At 43.1% G+C, this 17,726-nt stretch overlaps 1 protein-coding gene across 1 annotated transcript in view; it reads right to left on the bottom strand.

Moving 5' to 3' along the window:
• Nucleotides 1–17,726, bottom strand: part of ITGA1 (integrin subunit alpha 1) — a 233,803-nt gene that overhangs the window by 164,932 nt on the left and 51,145 nt on the right. The window contains exon 2 of the mRNA XM_040421264.1: nt 4,938–5,058. Within this exon, the coding sequence (XP_040277198.1) occupies nt 4,938–5,058 (121 nt within the window). The remainder of the gene's footprint in view (nt 1–4,937; nt 5,059–17,726) is intronic.

A 17,726-nucleotide genomic window follows, 5' to 3' on the forward strand; every position in this document is an offset into this window, starting at 1 on the left:
TCAAAGCAAAAGGTGGCTAGAACCTAGAATATGACATATTTTCAGTTGTTTCACACTTGTTTGTTATGTATATAATTCCACATGTGTTAATTCATAGTTTTGATGCCTTCATAGTCATGAAAATAAAGAAAACTCTTTGGTGTGTCCAAACTTTTGGTCTGTACTGTATATATAAAATTGTCCCTTACATAGTTCTCTTTCTGTTGTTCTGCCATTAAAGGCAGCTCCGTTTCAAATTTGGCCGCTTTATTTGTCCACTCTTTATAATTTTGGACTATAGGGTCATCTATATATTTTTTTTCAAGTTTTTCCACCTCACTTTCTAAATCCATAATCTTTTTCTTTATGCTCTTCCTATATATCATAGTGTATTTAGTGACGATCCCTCTTATAAAGGTCCACAATTTTATCTCTGGTGTCTTTTGACAGCTCTTTGGTCTTGCCCATGGTAGTAGTTGGCGTCTGACTGACTGTGGGGTGGACAGGTGTCTTTGAAGAGCTCAGACAGGTGCCACTAAGTTAGATTAATGAGTGGAGTAGAGGTGGACTTTTTAAAGACACAGTAACAGGTCTTTGAGAGCCAGAATTCTTGCTGTTTCTCAGGTGTTCAAATACTTATGTTCAGCAGTACAAGACAAATAAATTCTTTAAAAATCATACAATGTTACTTAACATTCCCGATATGTCTACTTTATGTTGGTATCATTTTGGAAATGTAATTTTATTTTTTTAGGACGTTAATAGGCCTAGAATTGTAGAAGCAATTCTTAAAATTTTTAAGAAAATTTCCAAAACCCATTTTTTAAGGACCAGTTCAGGTCTGAAGTCACTTTGTGGGGCATACATAGTGGAAACCCCCCATAAATGACTCCATTGTAGAAACTACACACCTCAAGTTACTCAAAACTTATTTTACAAACTTTGTTAACCCTTTAGGTGTTCCACAAGAATTAAAGGAAAATGGAGATGACATTTCAAAATTTAACTTTTTTGGCAGATTTCCCATTTTAATAAAAGAATATCTTTTCACATCGAGGGTTAACAGCCAAACAAAACTCAATAATTATTATCCTTGATTCTGCGGTTTACAGAAACACCCCACATGTGGTCGTAAACTGATGTAAAGGCACATGGCAGGGCACAGAAGAAAAGGAGCGCAGTATGGTTTTTGGAAGGCAGATTTACCTGAACTGGTTTTTAAATGCCATGTCCCATTTGAAGCACCCTTACAGTAGAAACTCCCAAAAAGTGACCACATTTTGGAAACTAGGGGATTGTTGGCAGTATTATTGGTACTATTTTGGGGTACATATAATTTTTAATTGCTTTATATTACATTTTTTGTGAGGCAAGGTAACCAAAAAAATGCTGTTTTAGCACTGTTTTAATTTTTATTTTTTTACAACATTCATCTGACTGCTGTTTTTATAGACCAAGTAGTTATGGACGCAATGATATCAAATATGTTTACTTTCTTTGTTTGTTTGTTTTAGTTTTACATAATAAAGCATTTTTGAAAATAGATTATGTTTTTGTGCCTCCATTTTCTGAACGCCATGTTTTTTTTATTTTTCTGCCGATCGGCTGGTGCAGGGGCTAGTTTTTTGCAGGAAGAGTTGCCGTTTTTATTGGTGCCATTTTTGGGTACATGTGATTTTTTGATCATTCATTATTTCACTTTATGGGCCAAGGTGACCAAAAAATGTGTTGTTTTAGCACAGTTTTTATTTTATTTTTTTACAGAGTACACCTGAGGGGTTATGTCATGTGATATTTTTATAGAGCAGATTGTTACGGACGTGGCAATACCTAATATGTATACTTTTTTTTATTTATTTAAGTTTTCCATAATAATAGCATTTTTGAAACAAAAAAAATGATGTTTTAGTGTCTCCATAGTCTGAGAGCTATAGCTTTTTTTATTTTTTGACCAATTGTCTAAGTTAGGGTCTCATTTTTTGCAGGATGAGGTGACAGTTTGATTGCTACTATTTTAGGGGGCATACGCCTTTTTGATCACTTGGTGTTGTACTTTATGTGATGTTAGGTGACAAAAAAAGTTTTTTGGCACGGTTATTATTTTTTATGGTGTTCACCTAAGGGGTTAGGTCATGTGATATTTTTATAGAACTGTTTTTTACGTATGCATCGATACCTAATATTTTTTTTTATTTATTTCACTTTAACACAATAATAGCATTTGTGAAACAAAAAAAATGATGTTTTAATGTCTCCATGTTCTGAGAGCTATAGTTTTTCTATTTTTTGAGTGATTTTCTTATGTAAGGGCTCATTTTTTTTAGGATGAGGTGATGGTTTTATTGGTATCATTTTGTGGGACATTCGCCTTTTTGATCACTTGGTGTTGCACTTTTTGTGATGTAAGGTGACAAAAATGGCTTTTTTTGACAGTTTTTTAAAATTTTTTATGGTGTTTATTGGATGTGATATATTTATAGAGCCGTTCGTTACGGACACGGCAATACCAAATATGTCTATTTTATTTATGTTTTACTATTTTTACTATTTCTTTTTATTACTTAATTGAAGAATTTTTTTTTTACATGTGAAACTTTTTTTTCTTTTTTTTAAACACTTTATTTTTTATTTTTTTTACACTTTGCGTTCCCCATAAGGTCATACAAGACCTCTGGGGGACATTTACTTTCACTTTTTAATTTTTTTTTCTCCATTGATTTCTCCTGTAACTGGGGCTGTAGAGTCTTGTAGCCCCAGTTGCAGGGGAAATACAGCCCCCAGAGAGGCTGTACAGCATAATACAACGCTGTACAGCCTTAGTGCAGGGCTGATTGAGGTCTGTAGAAGACTCTACAGCTCCTGCACTCTCCCGGCCCCAGCGGTCACATGACCACCGGGCCAGGACAGGAAGCACATAGCGCTGTGTATGCAGCGATTTAGAAGGCAGGGACACCTGAGAACTGTCCCTGCCTTCTCTCTGTGGTGGCCTGCTTTCACTGACAGCTGGCCCCCAGCTCGGCAGCTGCGTGATTAGAGTGAAGCTGCCATCTATGAATGGACGTTCCAGAGCGTCCATTCAGAGACAAACATCCACCCATAGGACGTTTAGTGGTTAAAGGCTATGTACACCTTTGGGGGCAATTTTCTTATTATTGCATTGTACTCATTTTGAGCAAAACATTTTTTTTATTTGGTCTTTATTAAAAATATGAAGTCCTCTTTTTATGTACAGAGCTGAGATGCTCGAGTAGAACCCTTTGGATTTTCTGTCTTTTCCATCAGACCAGGAGCAGACGGATCTCTGGTCTCTGACTTTATAAACACACATTATAGTTCATTTTTTATCTAAGAATGTGGTTTAGGGTACTTTCACACTTGCGTTGCTGGATTCCGGCAAGCAGTTTCGTCGCCGGAACTGCCTGCCAGATCCAGCAATCTGTATGCAAACGGATACCATTTGTAGACGGATCCGGATGCGGATCCGTCTCACAAATGAATTGCAATACTGGATCCGTCTTTTTCACATTTTAAAGGGCTGCGCAAAACCAGATCAGTTTTTCCAGAACACTTGGGGCCTGATCCGGCATAAATGCATTTCAATGGAAAATAATGCCGGATCTGGAATTCCGGCAAGTGTTCCGGAATTTTGGACGGAGAAAATACCACAGCATGCTGCGGTATTTTCTCCGTCCAAAAAACGTACAGTGACTGAACTGAAGACATCTTGATGCATACTGAACAGATTTCTCTCCATTCAGAATGCATTAGGATAAAACTAATCAGTTTTTTTCCGGTATTGAGCCCCTAGGATGGAACTCAATACCGGAAAAGTTTAGCGCAAGTTTTAAAATACCCTAAAATAAGTGTTTATGACCTTTTAGTAATTTAGAGATAAGGTTTATTAGATGACTAGCACAAAGTGAAAGTGAAAGTACCAGTCACAAAGCTAGAAAAACAGTTAACCCTTTGTGACAACAGTTCAATATTTTTAATAAAGGCCAATTGAAAAAATTATTTTTAGCCAAAAATGAGTAACATGCAATCATAAAAAATTGCACCCGAAGGTGTACATAACCTTTAAAGAAGAGTACAGTACATTTTAAAAAAACTTTCACTCTTCTAAACAGAAAGAAAACTTCTCATGTATTTTCAACTATTCAGAGAATCTACATGTTCAAATATTAGTGGATAACCGCTGACCGATATTAATGGATACCCACTGACCCATGTGACATGTCTGAATAGCATATCATAGATATATCTTTAAAAAAAACATTTGATGGTAGAATTTCAGGATATGGAGTAATGACTCACACTTAATATCTAATGTGAAAACCGTTCTACTTCTCAGTTAAATAGAAGCAGTTCAAGTATAAAAATAAACTCAACTAAAAAATAAACAAAAAAATCCGAAAATTCCAAATGTACAAAATGTATTATAAAGTGAAGGCCTGAGGGGTTGTCCCATTATAACGATTAATCCCCTATCCACATGATAGGGATTAGTGTCTGATCAGCCGCGGTCCGACCAATGAGTCCCCTTCTGATCATGAGAACAGAGGCATGAGTTTCCCATTTTGAATGCAGTGTCGGGGCATGAATGCACAATTCCGCTAGATTAAACTTTATGGGGCTACCATAGATAGATGTACTGGACGATCTGTGGCAGTCCCATTGAGCTGAATGGATCGGTGGACACACACATGTTTGCAATCCATTCAAACAGAGGGACAGTGGACAGACCGAGTGGTCGGACCTCTGCTGATCAAACACATCCCCTATGCTATGGATAAAGGATAAGTTGTAATAGGTAGATGATAGAAAGAGATATATAACTTAAATAGATGAATATTAAAAAAGAAAAGCATAACTATAAGTAAGAACCAGAAAGCATAACTATAAGTAAGAACCCGATGATCATAATTCCAGAAATCACTAGTATGTCTGATGTAATTTACCATTTCCCTTCTTCATTTTGAAATTGCTGAACAGTATAACCGAACAAGTCCTCCACTGACCCACTGAAGGATAGACCATTCTTCACATCCACATTAAAAGGTTCTGAGATCTTCAAAATTGCTGCAAGGTCAAACAACAAAAACTATGTTTTATATATGTATATATGTTTTTTTTTTTCATAATGTAGGTATTAATAATGTATATATATTAATATTAAACATTAAAAATAAAAAAAGCAGGCTCTGAAAATATATTTGAAAATCACAAAATAATATTAGATTTACTTTAAAACTAAGTGGAAATCAATATCCGACTAAATTCAACCCAAAAAATCTAAAGAAAAAAAAAGCTCCATTTATGAAATTCAGTGACTATATGGAACATTCCAAATACTGAGGGCAGTGGTCCCCTGAGGGAAGGCACGTGGGAGTGAAGGATGGGGACGGGAGTGGTAGTAGTTGCAGGTAGTGGTTTTATGGTTGGGGTCATCCTGCTCCAGCACTCACTGTGGCTGCGCATAGTGAAGAAGGGGCACACCAGACTCCCACAGGGTGCGCCCTGCTCAAGGACTCCTGATTTTTGGGAAGTGGGGTTCCCTTAATGATATTTGTGATGTTCAAGGGAGGGAACTATGGGAAGAAAAATGATTAGGTAGTCTGGTGCAGAACAACATTAAACAAGTCTTTACTGAAAAATAGGTAGTTCCATGTTCATGAACACCAAATGGAGGTACAGTTCTTAAAGGGTTTCTGTCACCTGAAAAATAGGTGTTAAGTTGGCTGACATTAGCGATGTGCTTATGTCAGCTGAACATAACTATATTAGTGCCATCTCACTGCCTGCCGCCGATATTGAGAAAAACAAACTTTTATAATATGCTAATTAGCCTATAGGAGCAGGGGGGCTTTGCCCCTGCTACTAGAGGCTCCGTTCTGCCACATCTGGCGATGCCCTGCTACACTAGATTGACAGGGCCAGGCAGCGTTCACCTCCTCCTGCCGGCCATGTGCGCTGGGGAGATCTCGCGCTGTTCAGTATTCGGTGCAAGCGCAGTGAGGAAGCTGGCAGCCGGCGAGTGCCTTTCACTAACTGCGCCTGCGCCGTATACTTAATGGGACGGCGCAGGCGCGAGATTTACACTGCAGACAGGGCCGGAGGTAGGAGACCAACGCTGCCTGGCCCTGCCAATATAGTGTAGCAGGGTGTGGCCAGAGGTGGGAGAACGGAGCCTCCAGAAGCAGGGGCAAGACCCCCCTGCTCCTAGGGGCTAATTAGCATATTATACAAGTTTGTTTTTCTCAATAACGACGGCAGGCAGTGAGATGGCACTAATATAGTTATGTTCAGCTGACATTAGCACATCGCTAATGTCAGCCAGCTTAATACACATTTTTCAGGTGACATAAACCCTTTAAATATTTCAAAACTGTCCTGAGGCTGATTTATGGTATAGATTCCAGGAGCTCCTTGACATACTTTTAATTATAAAAATGCTTAACATCCCAATTGAGCCAAGGGGTGCAATTCTTTCAAAACTTTTGTCTACAGTACAATGCCCAAATGCAGGGTGCAGAGACAAACCCTCAATCTGTCTCAATAATTTGACTAGGAACCTGAAGCCTTAAACCCAGCCAAGGGGCTATGGACTCTAGGAGCCATAAACGAGCATTACCTCCACAGGATATTTCTCTTCTTTTAGCAGCTCAACCCTCATAAAAATGCTGTTCTCCACTCACACTCTGTCTGTGGTTGCTGATAAGTGCTTACACTTAGCAAGCAGACTCCAAAAAGGAACCAAGTCCAGGGGGATGAACTCCAAAATGGTGCCAATAAACATACAACTTAAAACAAGCCCTCACATGGCTATGTCAATAGAACAATAAAAAACATTATGGCTTTTGAAATCTAGAGATAAAAAAAAGCTTTTTTAAAAATTGCTGACTGCTCCTTAATCATGAACTTCCAGAACCAGTTAAGATGCTCGTTTGTTCTAACTTCTTTTTTTTTTTTGCAAAAATAAATATTCACTTAAATATCAGCACTAGCTGTGCTGTCTCATCTTCTGCTTCTCCAGATTAATAATAAGACAACCACAGATGAAATTAACTCTGTATTGGTTAGTGTTACCCAGCAAAGATGAAACACAGCCAGGAAGCATTTCCTGCGTTAGGCTGACAGACAAGTTACAACAATTCTGTAAAATAACTGTTATAGGAAATGACCTGTGGTTTCTTCATTTTTAGTGTGAAGATGTGTTAATATCTGAGGTACGTAAGTATATAGTAGAAATTAATGCAGAGAGAGTGCTAGAGCGGGTGGGTGGTCTCAGATCTGGATATCATAATGGGACTTCCACAACAGGGACCATGTAGTCCAGTAGATGACACCCTAGTGACCAAACAAATTATTATTTAATATTGCATTATTTATAAAGGACCTGTGGTCACAAGTTCAGGTCCTTAAACCAGTAGAGCATGCTGCTCATGTAGAAAAAGTTTGCCATTTAAAAACACGGAACAGTGCCACCTTGGGCAGCTGGGGTAAAAGGGTGCATCTGTTTTGCCTAATATTTGCCTGATATTTTACTTTAACCAGTAAGAGACAGCAGTGACATTAGATATTATGATAACAGTAGAAATTTACATAAGAAATTACAGTATTTTTCTCATTTTTTGAGCATTTTTGAGTCAGGAATAGCTACAGAAATTCTCAGTACATCGAATTCTTTCCAAGGAAAGATATATTTTCAGTCTATAAATACATATCTGCAGCCTGCGTCTGGAGCTTCTTCTCTACCAGACGACTCTGTTTATGTTTAGCACAATTATGCATTTTAAGAATTCCTCTCCAACGTTCTCGTAGCTATTTAGAGAAGATTTTTAGCATGACCACAAAGAGTGACCCAAGCTCAAAGCCATGTTCTAGTTTGTCTACTACAGGGTTCTGGAGTTCTCATAAATCTTTGATTATGTCTGCCAATATACAGAGAAGATTTGACACTAGTGCACTTGTCACAGCAGGCACCTCACCAATGTTTTTGAGAATGCAATGTTTGTCCTCGATTTAGGGAAAAGCTGAAGCCCAGCGCTTCTGAACTGTTTAAGTAGACATGCAGATGGCCTGAAAATAACTCCCATGCGTAGAAATGTCTACAAACTAATAAGAGAGGCAGCGATAATTGCTTCTAACAAGCTCCTTCTCATCTTCCATTATCAGCAATGGTGGTTCCACTTTAAAAGGAGTAATGCATCTGTGTGAAAAGGGGCTTGCAAGAAGAAAATGTGGGGTTTAGGAGGAGATGGGAGAAATTGAGAGGTGAGGATCATTGGTAATCTGATTCCGTTGGATGGGTATTACCTTGAAAGGGAATCTAAATGGGTTGCACAAGTTTTTTCTTAAAGGCACTGAATCTATTAAAATAATAAAAAATGTACTTATCATCCCAAATACCCTTTACCCTTTATTCTAATTGTGCTCTGATCCTTCCTGCTGCTGCAGCCAAATGCCATATTTTTGTCTGCCCTTATACAGCATGTGACTGCTGCAGCCAATTACTGGCTTCAGGGGTATATGGCATGAGATCACTGAGGCCAATGACTGGCTGCAGTGGTCACGGGTGGTATACGTGCACCTGACTACTGGAGTTATGAAAACAGTGCCAGAAGGATCAGAGCGGTGGTACTGGAACAGAAGGTGTTCTCAACAGTGAGTATACATTTTTTTAAATTATTTTATTAGCTTCTGTAGCTTTAAAAAAATGAATTTGGATAACTCCTTTAAGGGTTTTTATTCCAATTAAAGCTCCAGTATATACCCTAAAAATGTAATTTGTTCCTATATTAATGTGTGTGTAATTATCACCTATTTCCTGCATCATGACAGATACATAATAACCTTATAGGTACTGCCCCCTATACCTACTAGACTGTGACAGGAGCCGAGTTATATTACACTGCCCTGTTCAAGACACAACTGCCGAGATCAGAGTAAAGTCAGATACTGGCAGCTTAACCCTTTTAATGCTGCGGTCAATGGTGACTTTGGCATCTAAGGTGTTTGACAAAAGGTACACCATGTTTGCTGCTTCACCCCTTGCCCACGTCCTCCTGCTGCGTTAAGACATCTTGTTCCGTTCTCGCGCAGGCGTACTCAGATTCCTTTAGTGTGTTTGCGCTTGGGAGCTTTGTGTCCTCAAGCTGATGTCATCGCTGGAATGGACATGCACATGACAAATGAGAGTGTGGGGATGCGTGACCAGGAGAAACGCGCAGGATGAAGTGGGCACTGGGGAAGCAGCAAACATGGTGCAGGAGGCAGGATTAGGGCGCAGCAACAGAGACTTCAAGGAAGCAAGCCGCTGCCCCCTTGACTTGAAACTAAGAATTAGCATTTGGCGAAAATACAGTATAAAGATTAAAATCTCCAAAACCAAGCCACTGAAAAATAAGAGAAAGGATGCAATCGGGATTCTAGCCTTAAGGTAATTATCAGGGATGAGCGAATCGACTTCGGATGCGTCATCCAAAGTCAATTCGCATAAAACTCCTGCTCCGTACAGTATTAAAACAAAGTTTTATGCGAATCGACTTCGAATGGAATGCAGCAACAGCAAAAAAACTAAACACGGATTTGACATAAAAAAAGCCACTTTTATTGTGTAAAAATACTAAAGAGTAAAGAAAATCTATAAATATTTGGTATCATCATATTCATTTAACTTGCTTATTTTTTTACCACATGGTAAACAGCAAAAGCAAAACAAAAATTTACTTTTTTATTGCATCCCCCCCAAAAAAATGGTAATAAATATAGCTTACCAAAATGTTGTCATTGAAAAATGCAACTTGTGCTGCAAAATAACCCTTACACCCACAAAAAAATTTAATAAAAAAAGATATGGCTCTTGAAATGCTGGGAAGGTGAAAACATTTATAATATTGCTGGGTCATTAGGTGACAAAAAGTCCAATTTTGCCATATGAATGTTACATGGATTCAAATCTCCATCACTGTCCACAGATATGCAAATTACTGTTACATTTAAAGGGGTTCTGCACTTTGTTTAAACTGAAGATCTATCCTCTGGATAGATTATCAGTAGAGTTGAGCGAACACCTGGATGTTCGGGTTCGAGAAGTTCGGCCGAACTTCCCGGAAATGTTCGGGTTCGGGATCCGAACCCGACCCGAACTTCGTCCCGAACCCGAACCCCATTGAAGTCAATGGGGACCCGAACTTTTGGGCACTAAAAAGGCTGTAAAACAGCCCAGGAAAGAGCTAGAGGGCTGCAAAAGGCAGCAACATGTAGGTAAATCCCCTGCAAACAAATGTGGATAGGGAAATGAATTAAAATAAAAAAAATAAAAATAAAAATGAACCAATATCAATTGGACAGAGGTCCCATAGCAGAGAATCTGGCTTCACGTCAGCAGAGAATCAGACTCTTCATGCCATAGCAAAGAATCTGGCTTCATGTCAGCAGAGAATCAGTCTCTTCATGCCATAGCAGAGAATCTGGCTTCATGTCAGCGCAGAATCTGTCTTCATGTCATAGCAGAGAATCAGGCTTCACGTCACCCACCACTGGAACAGGCCACTGTCACACATTTAGGCCCCGGCACCCAGGCAGAGGAGAGAGGTCCCGTAACAGAGAATCTGGCCTTATGTCAGCACAGAATCAGTCTTCATGTCATAGCAGAGAATCAGGCTTCACGTCACCCACCACTGGAACAGGCCACTGTCACATATTTAGGCCCCGGCACCCAGACAGAGGAGAGAGGTCCCGTAACAGAGAATCTGGCCTTATGTCAGCACAGAATCTGTCTTCATGTCATAGCAGAGAATCAGGCTTCACGTCACCCACCACTGGAACAGGCCACTGTCACATATTTAGGCCCAGGCATCCAGGCAGAGGAGAGAGGTCCAGTAACAGAGAATCTGGCCTTATGTCAGCGCAGAATCAGTCTTCATGTCATAGCAGAGAATCAGGCTTCACGTCACCCACCACTGGAACAGGCCACTGTCACACATTTAGGCCCAGGCACCCAGACAGAGGAGAGGTTCATTCAACTTTGGGTTGCCCCGCAATATAATGGTAAAATGAAAATAAAAATAGGATTGAATGAGGAAGTGCCCTGGAGTAGAATAATATATTGTTAAGGGGAGGTAGTTAATATCTAATCTGCACAAGGGATGGACAGGTCCTGTGGGATCCATGCCTGGTTCATTTTGAATGTCAGCTTGTCCACATTGGCTGTAGACAGGCGGCTGCGTTTGTCTGTAATGACGCCCCCTGCCGTGCTGAATACACGTTCAGACAAAACGCTGGCCGCCGGGCAGGCCAGCACCTCCAAGGCATAAAAGGCTAGCTCTGGCCACGTGGACAATTTGGAGACCCAGAAGTTGAATGGGGCCGAACCATCAGTCAGTACGTGGAGGGGTGTGCACAGGTACTGTTCCACCATGTTAGTGAAATGTTGCCTCCTGCTAACATGTTCCGTATCAGGTGGTGGTGCAGTTAGCTGTGGCGTGGTGACAAAACTTTTCCACATATCTGCCATGCTAACCCTGCCCTCAGAGGAGCTGGCCGTGACACAGCTGCGTTGGCGACCTCTTGCTCCTCCTCTGCCTTCGCCTTGGGCTTTCACTGGTTCCCCTGTGACATTTGGGAATGCTCTCCGTAGTGCGTCTACCAACGTGCGCTTGTACTCGCGCATCTTCCTATCACGCTCCAGTGTAGGAAGTAAGGTGGGCACATTGTCTTTGTACCGGGGATTCAGCAGGGTGGCAACCCAGTAGTCCGCACAGGTTAAAATGTGGGCAACTCTGCTGTCGTTGCGCAGGCACTGCAGCATGTAGTCGCTCATGTGTGCCAGGCTGCCCAGAGGTAAGGACAAGCTGTCCTCTGTGGGAGGCATATCGTCATCGTCCTGTGTTTCCCCCCAGCCACGCACCAGTGATGGGCCCGAGCTGCTTTGGGTGCCACCCCGCTGTGAACATGCTTCATCCTCATCCTCCTTCACCTCCTCCTCATCCTCTTCCTCCTTGTCCTCCAGTAGTGGGCCCTGTCTGGCCACATTTGTACCTGGCCTCTGGTGTTGCAAAAAACCTCCCTCTGAGTCACTTCGAAGAGACTGGCCTGAAAGTGCTAAAAATGACCCCTCTTCCTCCTCTTCCTCCTGGGCCACCTCCTCTTCCATCATCGCCCTAAGTGTTTTCTCAAGGAGACATAGAAGTGGTATTGTAACGCTGATAACGGCATCATCGCCACTGGCCATGTTGGTGGAGTACTCGAAACAGCGCAACAGGGCACACAGGTCTCGCATGGAGGCCCAGTCATTGGTGGTGAAGTGGGTCTGATCCGCAGTGCGACTGACCCGTGCGTGCTGCAGCTGAAACTCCACTATGGCCTGCTGCTGCTCGCACAGTCTGTCCAGCATGTGCAAGGTGGAGTTCCACCTGGTGGGCACGTCGCATATGAAGCGGTGAGCGGGAAGGCCGAAGTTACGCTGTAGCGCAGACAGGCGAGCAGCGGCAGGGTGTGAACGCCGGAAGCGCGAACAGACGGCCCGCACTTTATGCAGCAGCTCTGACATGTCGGGGTAGTTGCGAATGAACTTCTGCACCACCAAATTCAGCACATGCGCCAGGCAAGGGATGTGCGTCAAACCGGCTAGTCCCAGAGCTGCAACGAGATTTCGCCCATTATCGCACACCACCAGGCCGGGCTTGAGGCTCACCGGCAGCAACCACTCGTCGGTCTGTTGTTCTATACCCCCCCACAACTCCTGTGCGGTGTGGGGCCTGTCCCCCAAACATATGAGTTTCAGAACGGCCTGCTGACGTTTACCCCGGGCTGTGCTGAAGTTGGTGGTGAAGGTGTGTGGCTGACTGGATGAGCAGGTGGAAGAAGAGGAGGAGGAAGCTGAGTAGGAGGAGGAGGAGACAGGAGGCAAAGAATGTTGCCCTGCGATCCTTGGCGGCGGAAGGACGTGCGCCAAACAGCTCTCCGCCTGGGACCCAGCCGCCACTACATTTACCCAGTGTGCAGTTAGGGAGATATAGCGTCCCTGGCCGTGCTTACTGGTCCATGTATCTGTGGTTAGGTGGACCTTGCCACAGATGGCGTTGCGCAGTGCACACTTGATTTTATCGGACACTTGTTTGTGCAGGGAAGGCACGGCTCTCTTGGAGAAGTAGTGCCGGCTGGGAACAACATACTGTGGGACAGCAAGCGACATGAGCTGTTTGAAGCTGTGTGTGTTCACCAGCCTAAATGATAGCATTTCATAGGCCAGTAGTTTAGAAATGCTGGCATTCAGGGCCAGGAATCGAGGGTGGCTAGGTGGGAATTTACGCTTTCTCTCAAATGTTTGTGAGATGGAGAGCTGAACGCTGCCGTGTGACATGGTTGAGATGCTTGGTGACGCAGGTGGTGGTGTTGGTGGTACATCCCATGTTTGCTGGGCGGCAGGTGCCAACGTTCCTCCAGAGGCGGAGGAAGAGGCCGAGGCGGCGGCGGCAGCAGCAGCAGAAGAGGCCGAGGCGGCAGCAGCAGAAGAGGTAGCAGGGGGAGCCTGAGTGACTTCCTTGTTTTTAAGGTGTTTACTCCACTGCAGTTCATGCTTTGCATGCAGGTGCCTGGTCATGCAGGTTGTGCTAAGGTTCAGAACGTTAATGCCTCGCTTCAGGCTCTGATGGCACAGCGTGCAAACCACTCGGCTCTTGTCGTCAGCACATTGTTTGAAGAAGTGCCATGCCAGGGAACTCCTTGAAGCTGCCTTTGGGGTGCTCGGTCCCAGATGGCGGCGGTCAGTAGCAGGCGGAGTCTCTTGGCGGCGGGTGTTCTGATTTTGCCCACTGCTCCCTCTTTTGCTACGCTGTTGGCTCGGTCTCACCACTGCCTCTTCCTCCGAACTGTGAAAGTCAGTGGCACGACCTTCATTCCATGTGGGGTCTAGGACCTCATCGTCCCCTGCATCGTCTTCCACCCAGTCTTGATCCCTGACCTCCTGTTCAGTCTGCACACTGCAGAAAGACGCAGCAGTTGGCACCTGTGTTTCGTCATCATCAGAGACGTGCTGAGGTGGTATTCCCATGTCCTCATCATCAGGAAACATAAGTGGTTGTGCGTTAGTGCATTCTATCTCTTCCACCCCTGGGGAAGGGCTAGGTGGATGCCCTTGGGAAACCCTGGCAGCAGAGTCTTCAAACAGCATAAGAGACTGCTGCATAACTTGAGGCTCAGACAGTTTCCCTGATATGCATGGGGGTGATGTGACAGACCGATGGGCTTGGTTTTCATGCGCCATCTGTGCGCTTTCTGCAGAAGACTGGGTGGGAGATAATGTGAACGTGCTGGATCCACTGTCGGCCACCCAATTTACTAATGCCTGTACCTACTCAGGCCTTACCATCCTTAGAACGGCATTGGGCCCCACCAAATATCGCTGTAAATTCTGCTGGCTACTGGGACCTGAGGTAGTTGGTTCACTAGGACGTGTGGCTGTGGCAGAACGGCCACGTCCTCTCCCAGCACCAGAGGGTCCACTAACACCACCACGACCATGTCCACGTCCGCGTCCGCGTCCCTTATTAGATGTTTTCCTCATTGTTCCCGTTCACCACAATTTTGAGAATGGCAAATTTGGGAATAGTTTTTCAACCCAGAACAAAAACTGTGCTTTTACGGTCACTACAAATAACTTGACCAGCTAAAACAGTACAGATTTGGTTGAATAGAAATGTGAGGCCTGTTTTTTTTTGCGCTGTGTGACAGGTATTGGTTTAATCACAGAATAAGACTTGTATCTGCACGGTAGCGTGTGTGTTAAGTTTTTCTGAATGACACTATCAGCACCTTGAATCTAAGATATCCTTTTTGGGATAGATTTCAAGTAGGCCTGATATATATAGCATAAACTACTTATTTTGAGAATTGCAAATTTTGGAATAGTTTTTCAACCCAGAACAAAAACTGTGCTTTTACGGTCACTACAAATAACTTGACCAGCTGAAACAGTACAGATTTGGTTGAATAGAAATGTCAGGTCTATTTTTTAGGCGCTGGGTGACAGGCTCAACTTGCCCCTGATGTAGTATATGGCCAAAAAATAACCACACTATTGATGGTTAAATGCACTTGGGTGACACAGGCTCAGCCTGCACCTGATGTAGTATATGGCCAAAAATTAACCACACTGTTGATGGTTAAATGCACTTGGGTGACACAGGCTCAGCCTGCACCTGATGTAGTATATTGGCAAAAATTAACCACACTGTTGATGGTTAAATGCACTTTGATGACACAGGCTCAGCCTGCACCTGATGTAGTATATGGCCAAAAAATAACCACACTGTTGATGGTTAAATGCACTTGGGTGACACAGGCTCAGCCTGCACCTGATGTAGTATATGGCCAAAAAATAACCAGACTGTTGATGGTTAAATGCACTTCGGTGGCACAGGCTCAGCCTGCAGCTGATGTAGGATATAGCAAAAAAATAACCACACTATTGATGGTTAAAAGCACTTGGTGGTAGCTTGTGCTGACGCACCACAAGCCACAAAATGGCCGCCGATCACCCCAGAAAAAAGTGATATAAAAACGCTCTGGGCAGCCTAAAAAAAGTGAGCAAGTCGATATTAGCACTTCAATGATCCACAGCTGGAGATCAATCACAGAATGAAGTCTTTTGGAGGAGTTAACCTGCCTAATCTCGCCCTAACGTCGCAGCAGCAACCTCTCCCTATGCTTGAATCAGCAGAGTGACGTGCAGCGCTACGTGACCCAAGCTTATATAGAGGCTGGGTCACATGCTGCACTGGCCAATCACAGCCATGCCAATAGTAGGCAAGGCTGTGATGGCCTCTTGGGGCAAGTAGTATGACGCTTGTTGATTGGCTGCTTTGCAGCCTTTCAAAAAGCGCCAAGAAAGCGCCGAACACCGAACCCGAACCCGGACTTTTACGAAAATGTTCGGGTCCGTGTCACGGACACCCCAAAATTCGGTACGAACCCGAACTGTACAGTTCGGGTTCGCTCATCCCTAATTATCAGCATTTGATTGGCGGGGGTCCGACACCCCGGACCCCCGCCATTCAGTGCATGAAATCCGATACGGCAGACACATCGCCATCCCATACAATGAGCAGGTCATCGATGTATCTGCCGTACCACGCCAAGCACCATCTGAATGGACAATCAACATTGTATATACATCTCTCCTCCCAGAATGCCATGGTGAGGTTTGCCAATGAGGGCGAGAATTTCGCCCCCTATTGACACTGTTGGTAAACATGCAGTAATTGTGCATGAGTAGGAAAGATGTAACTTCACATATATAATCAATAAAAATATTTGATTGACCAGTATACCTGTGGAGGTGGAATTCCAAAGCCATCAGGGCCACTCCGTGAGGAATCGACGGGTACAGAGCTTCAACGTCAGCAGTGACCCATTTGAATTGCAGATGCCAGACAAAATCATGCATGGCACGTAACACGTCACCTGTGTCCTTCAGATATCCTAGTATGCGCTTTACCAAAGGTTGTAATATGTTGTCAAGCCAGGTTCCCAAGCGTTCCATCAGGGACCCGATGCCCGATATGATGGGACACAAGGGAGGGGGAACTAGCCCTTTGTGTACCTTTGGCAAAGCGTGCATGATTGGGGTTATGGGTGCGTTCACACAGAGAAAGCGGTATTGTGAATCATTAAAAAAGCCTAAGGTTAAACCTTTCTGTATCAGTGAATTATATTCACATGTATATTCCGCCAATGGATTTTTATCCAGCTTTCTGTATGTGGACGCATCACATAATATATCTTCCACCTGTTTTTCATAAGTATTTTTGTCCAGAACCACGATGGATCCACCTTTATCCGACATCCTGATGACCACTTCTGTCATAGTTTCCAGTTCTGTCAGGGCCTGTTTTAAAGAGCTGGAAAGATTATTAGATCGTGGCTCAGAGATGGTATGTTTGTATAGCCCTGTTAATTCTTGTTCAAGAAGGTTTTGAAAGGTGTCCATACCATTGGTTCTGGAGATTAAAGGGTAAAAATGTGGATTATATGTCTTGAAACCCTTTCCTAATTCAATGGGTTCCGCCCCACCTGATTCTGCCTGAAGATCTGAGAGACAGAGAAGGGATAGCTGTTGATTATATGAGAGACCTGCATATATATTATCATTGACATTAGCATTGGCTTGCATATTAAGTGTATCAATTGTTACATCAGGTATATCATAAAAATGTCTCGATACTGTGAGATCTCTGATAAACTTATTGACATCTAAAATGGCACTAAATAAATCGAAATCGGCTGATGGTGCATAATTCAAACCCAAAGATAACACTTGTATTTGTTTGTCTGTCAGGTTGACTGCAGACAGATTCAGAATGTCCAAGTCCTTGTTGTGTGACTCATTGCTTTTTACTTCTTCTGGGTGCGGGTAGGCATTGCATGTATTTTTCTTGTGCTTTCGTCCTGCACGTTTTTCTACGTTTTTTGTTGGTGGCTTGCCGTCGGTTGATTTTTCCATATTTATGTGCTTATTTCTCTTATAGTAGGACGGCTTGGGTACAACATTATCACTAGCAGGTAAGCTGTTATCATATTGGGAGGCTTGTGAGACATCCATACACTCTGTAGAGTCCAAATCAGACGAGAAGCTGACTCTGGTTGTTTGCTGCGTCTTTCTCTGATATTTGTTGTGGTGTTTTAGTATAGACTTGGGAGTGGAGCAAAGGTTTTCTCTCCTGCCCCATTCGTACACCAGATTT

The sequence above is a fragment of the Bufo bufo genome, chromosome 2, assembly GCF_905171765.1.
Source record: "Bufo bufo chromosome 2, aBufBuf1.1, whole genome shotgun sequence".
NCBI lineage: Eukaryota > Metazoa > Chordata > Amphibia > Anura > Bufonidae > Bufo > Bufo bufo.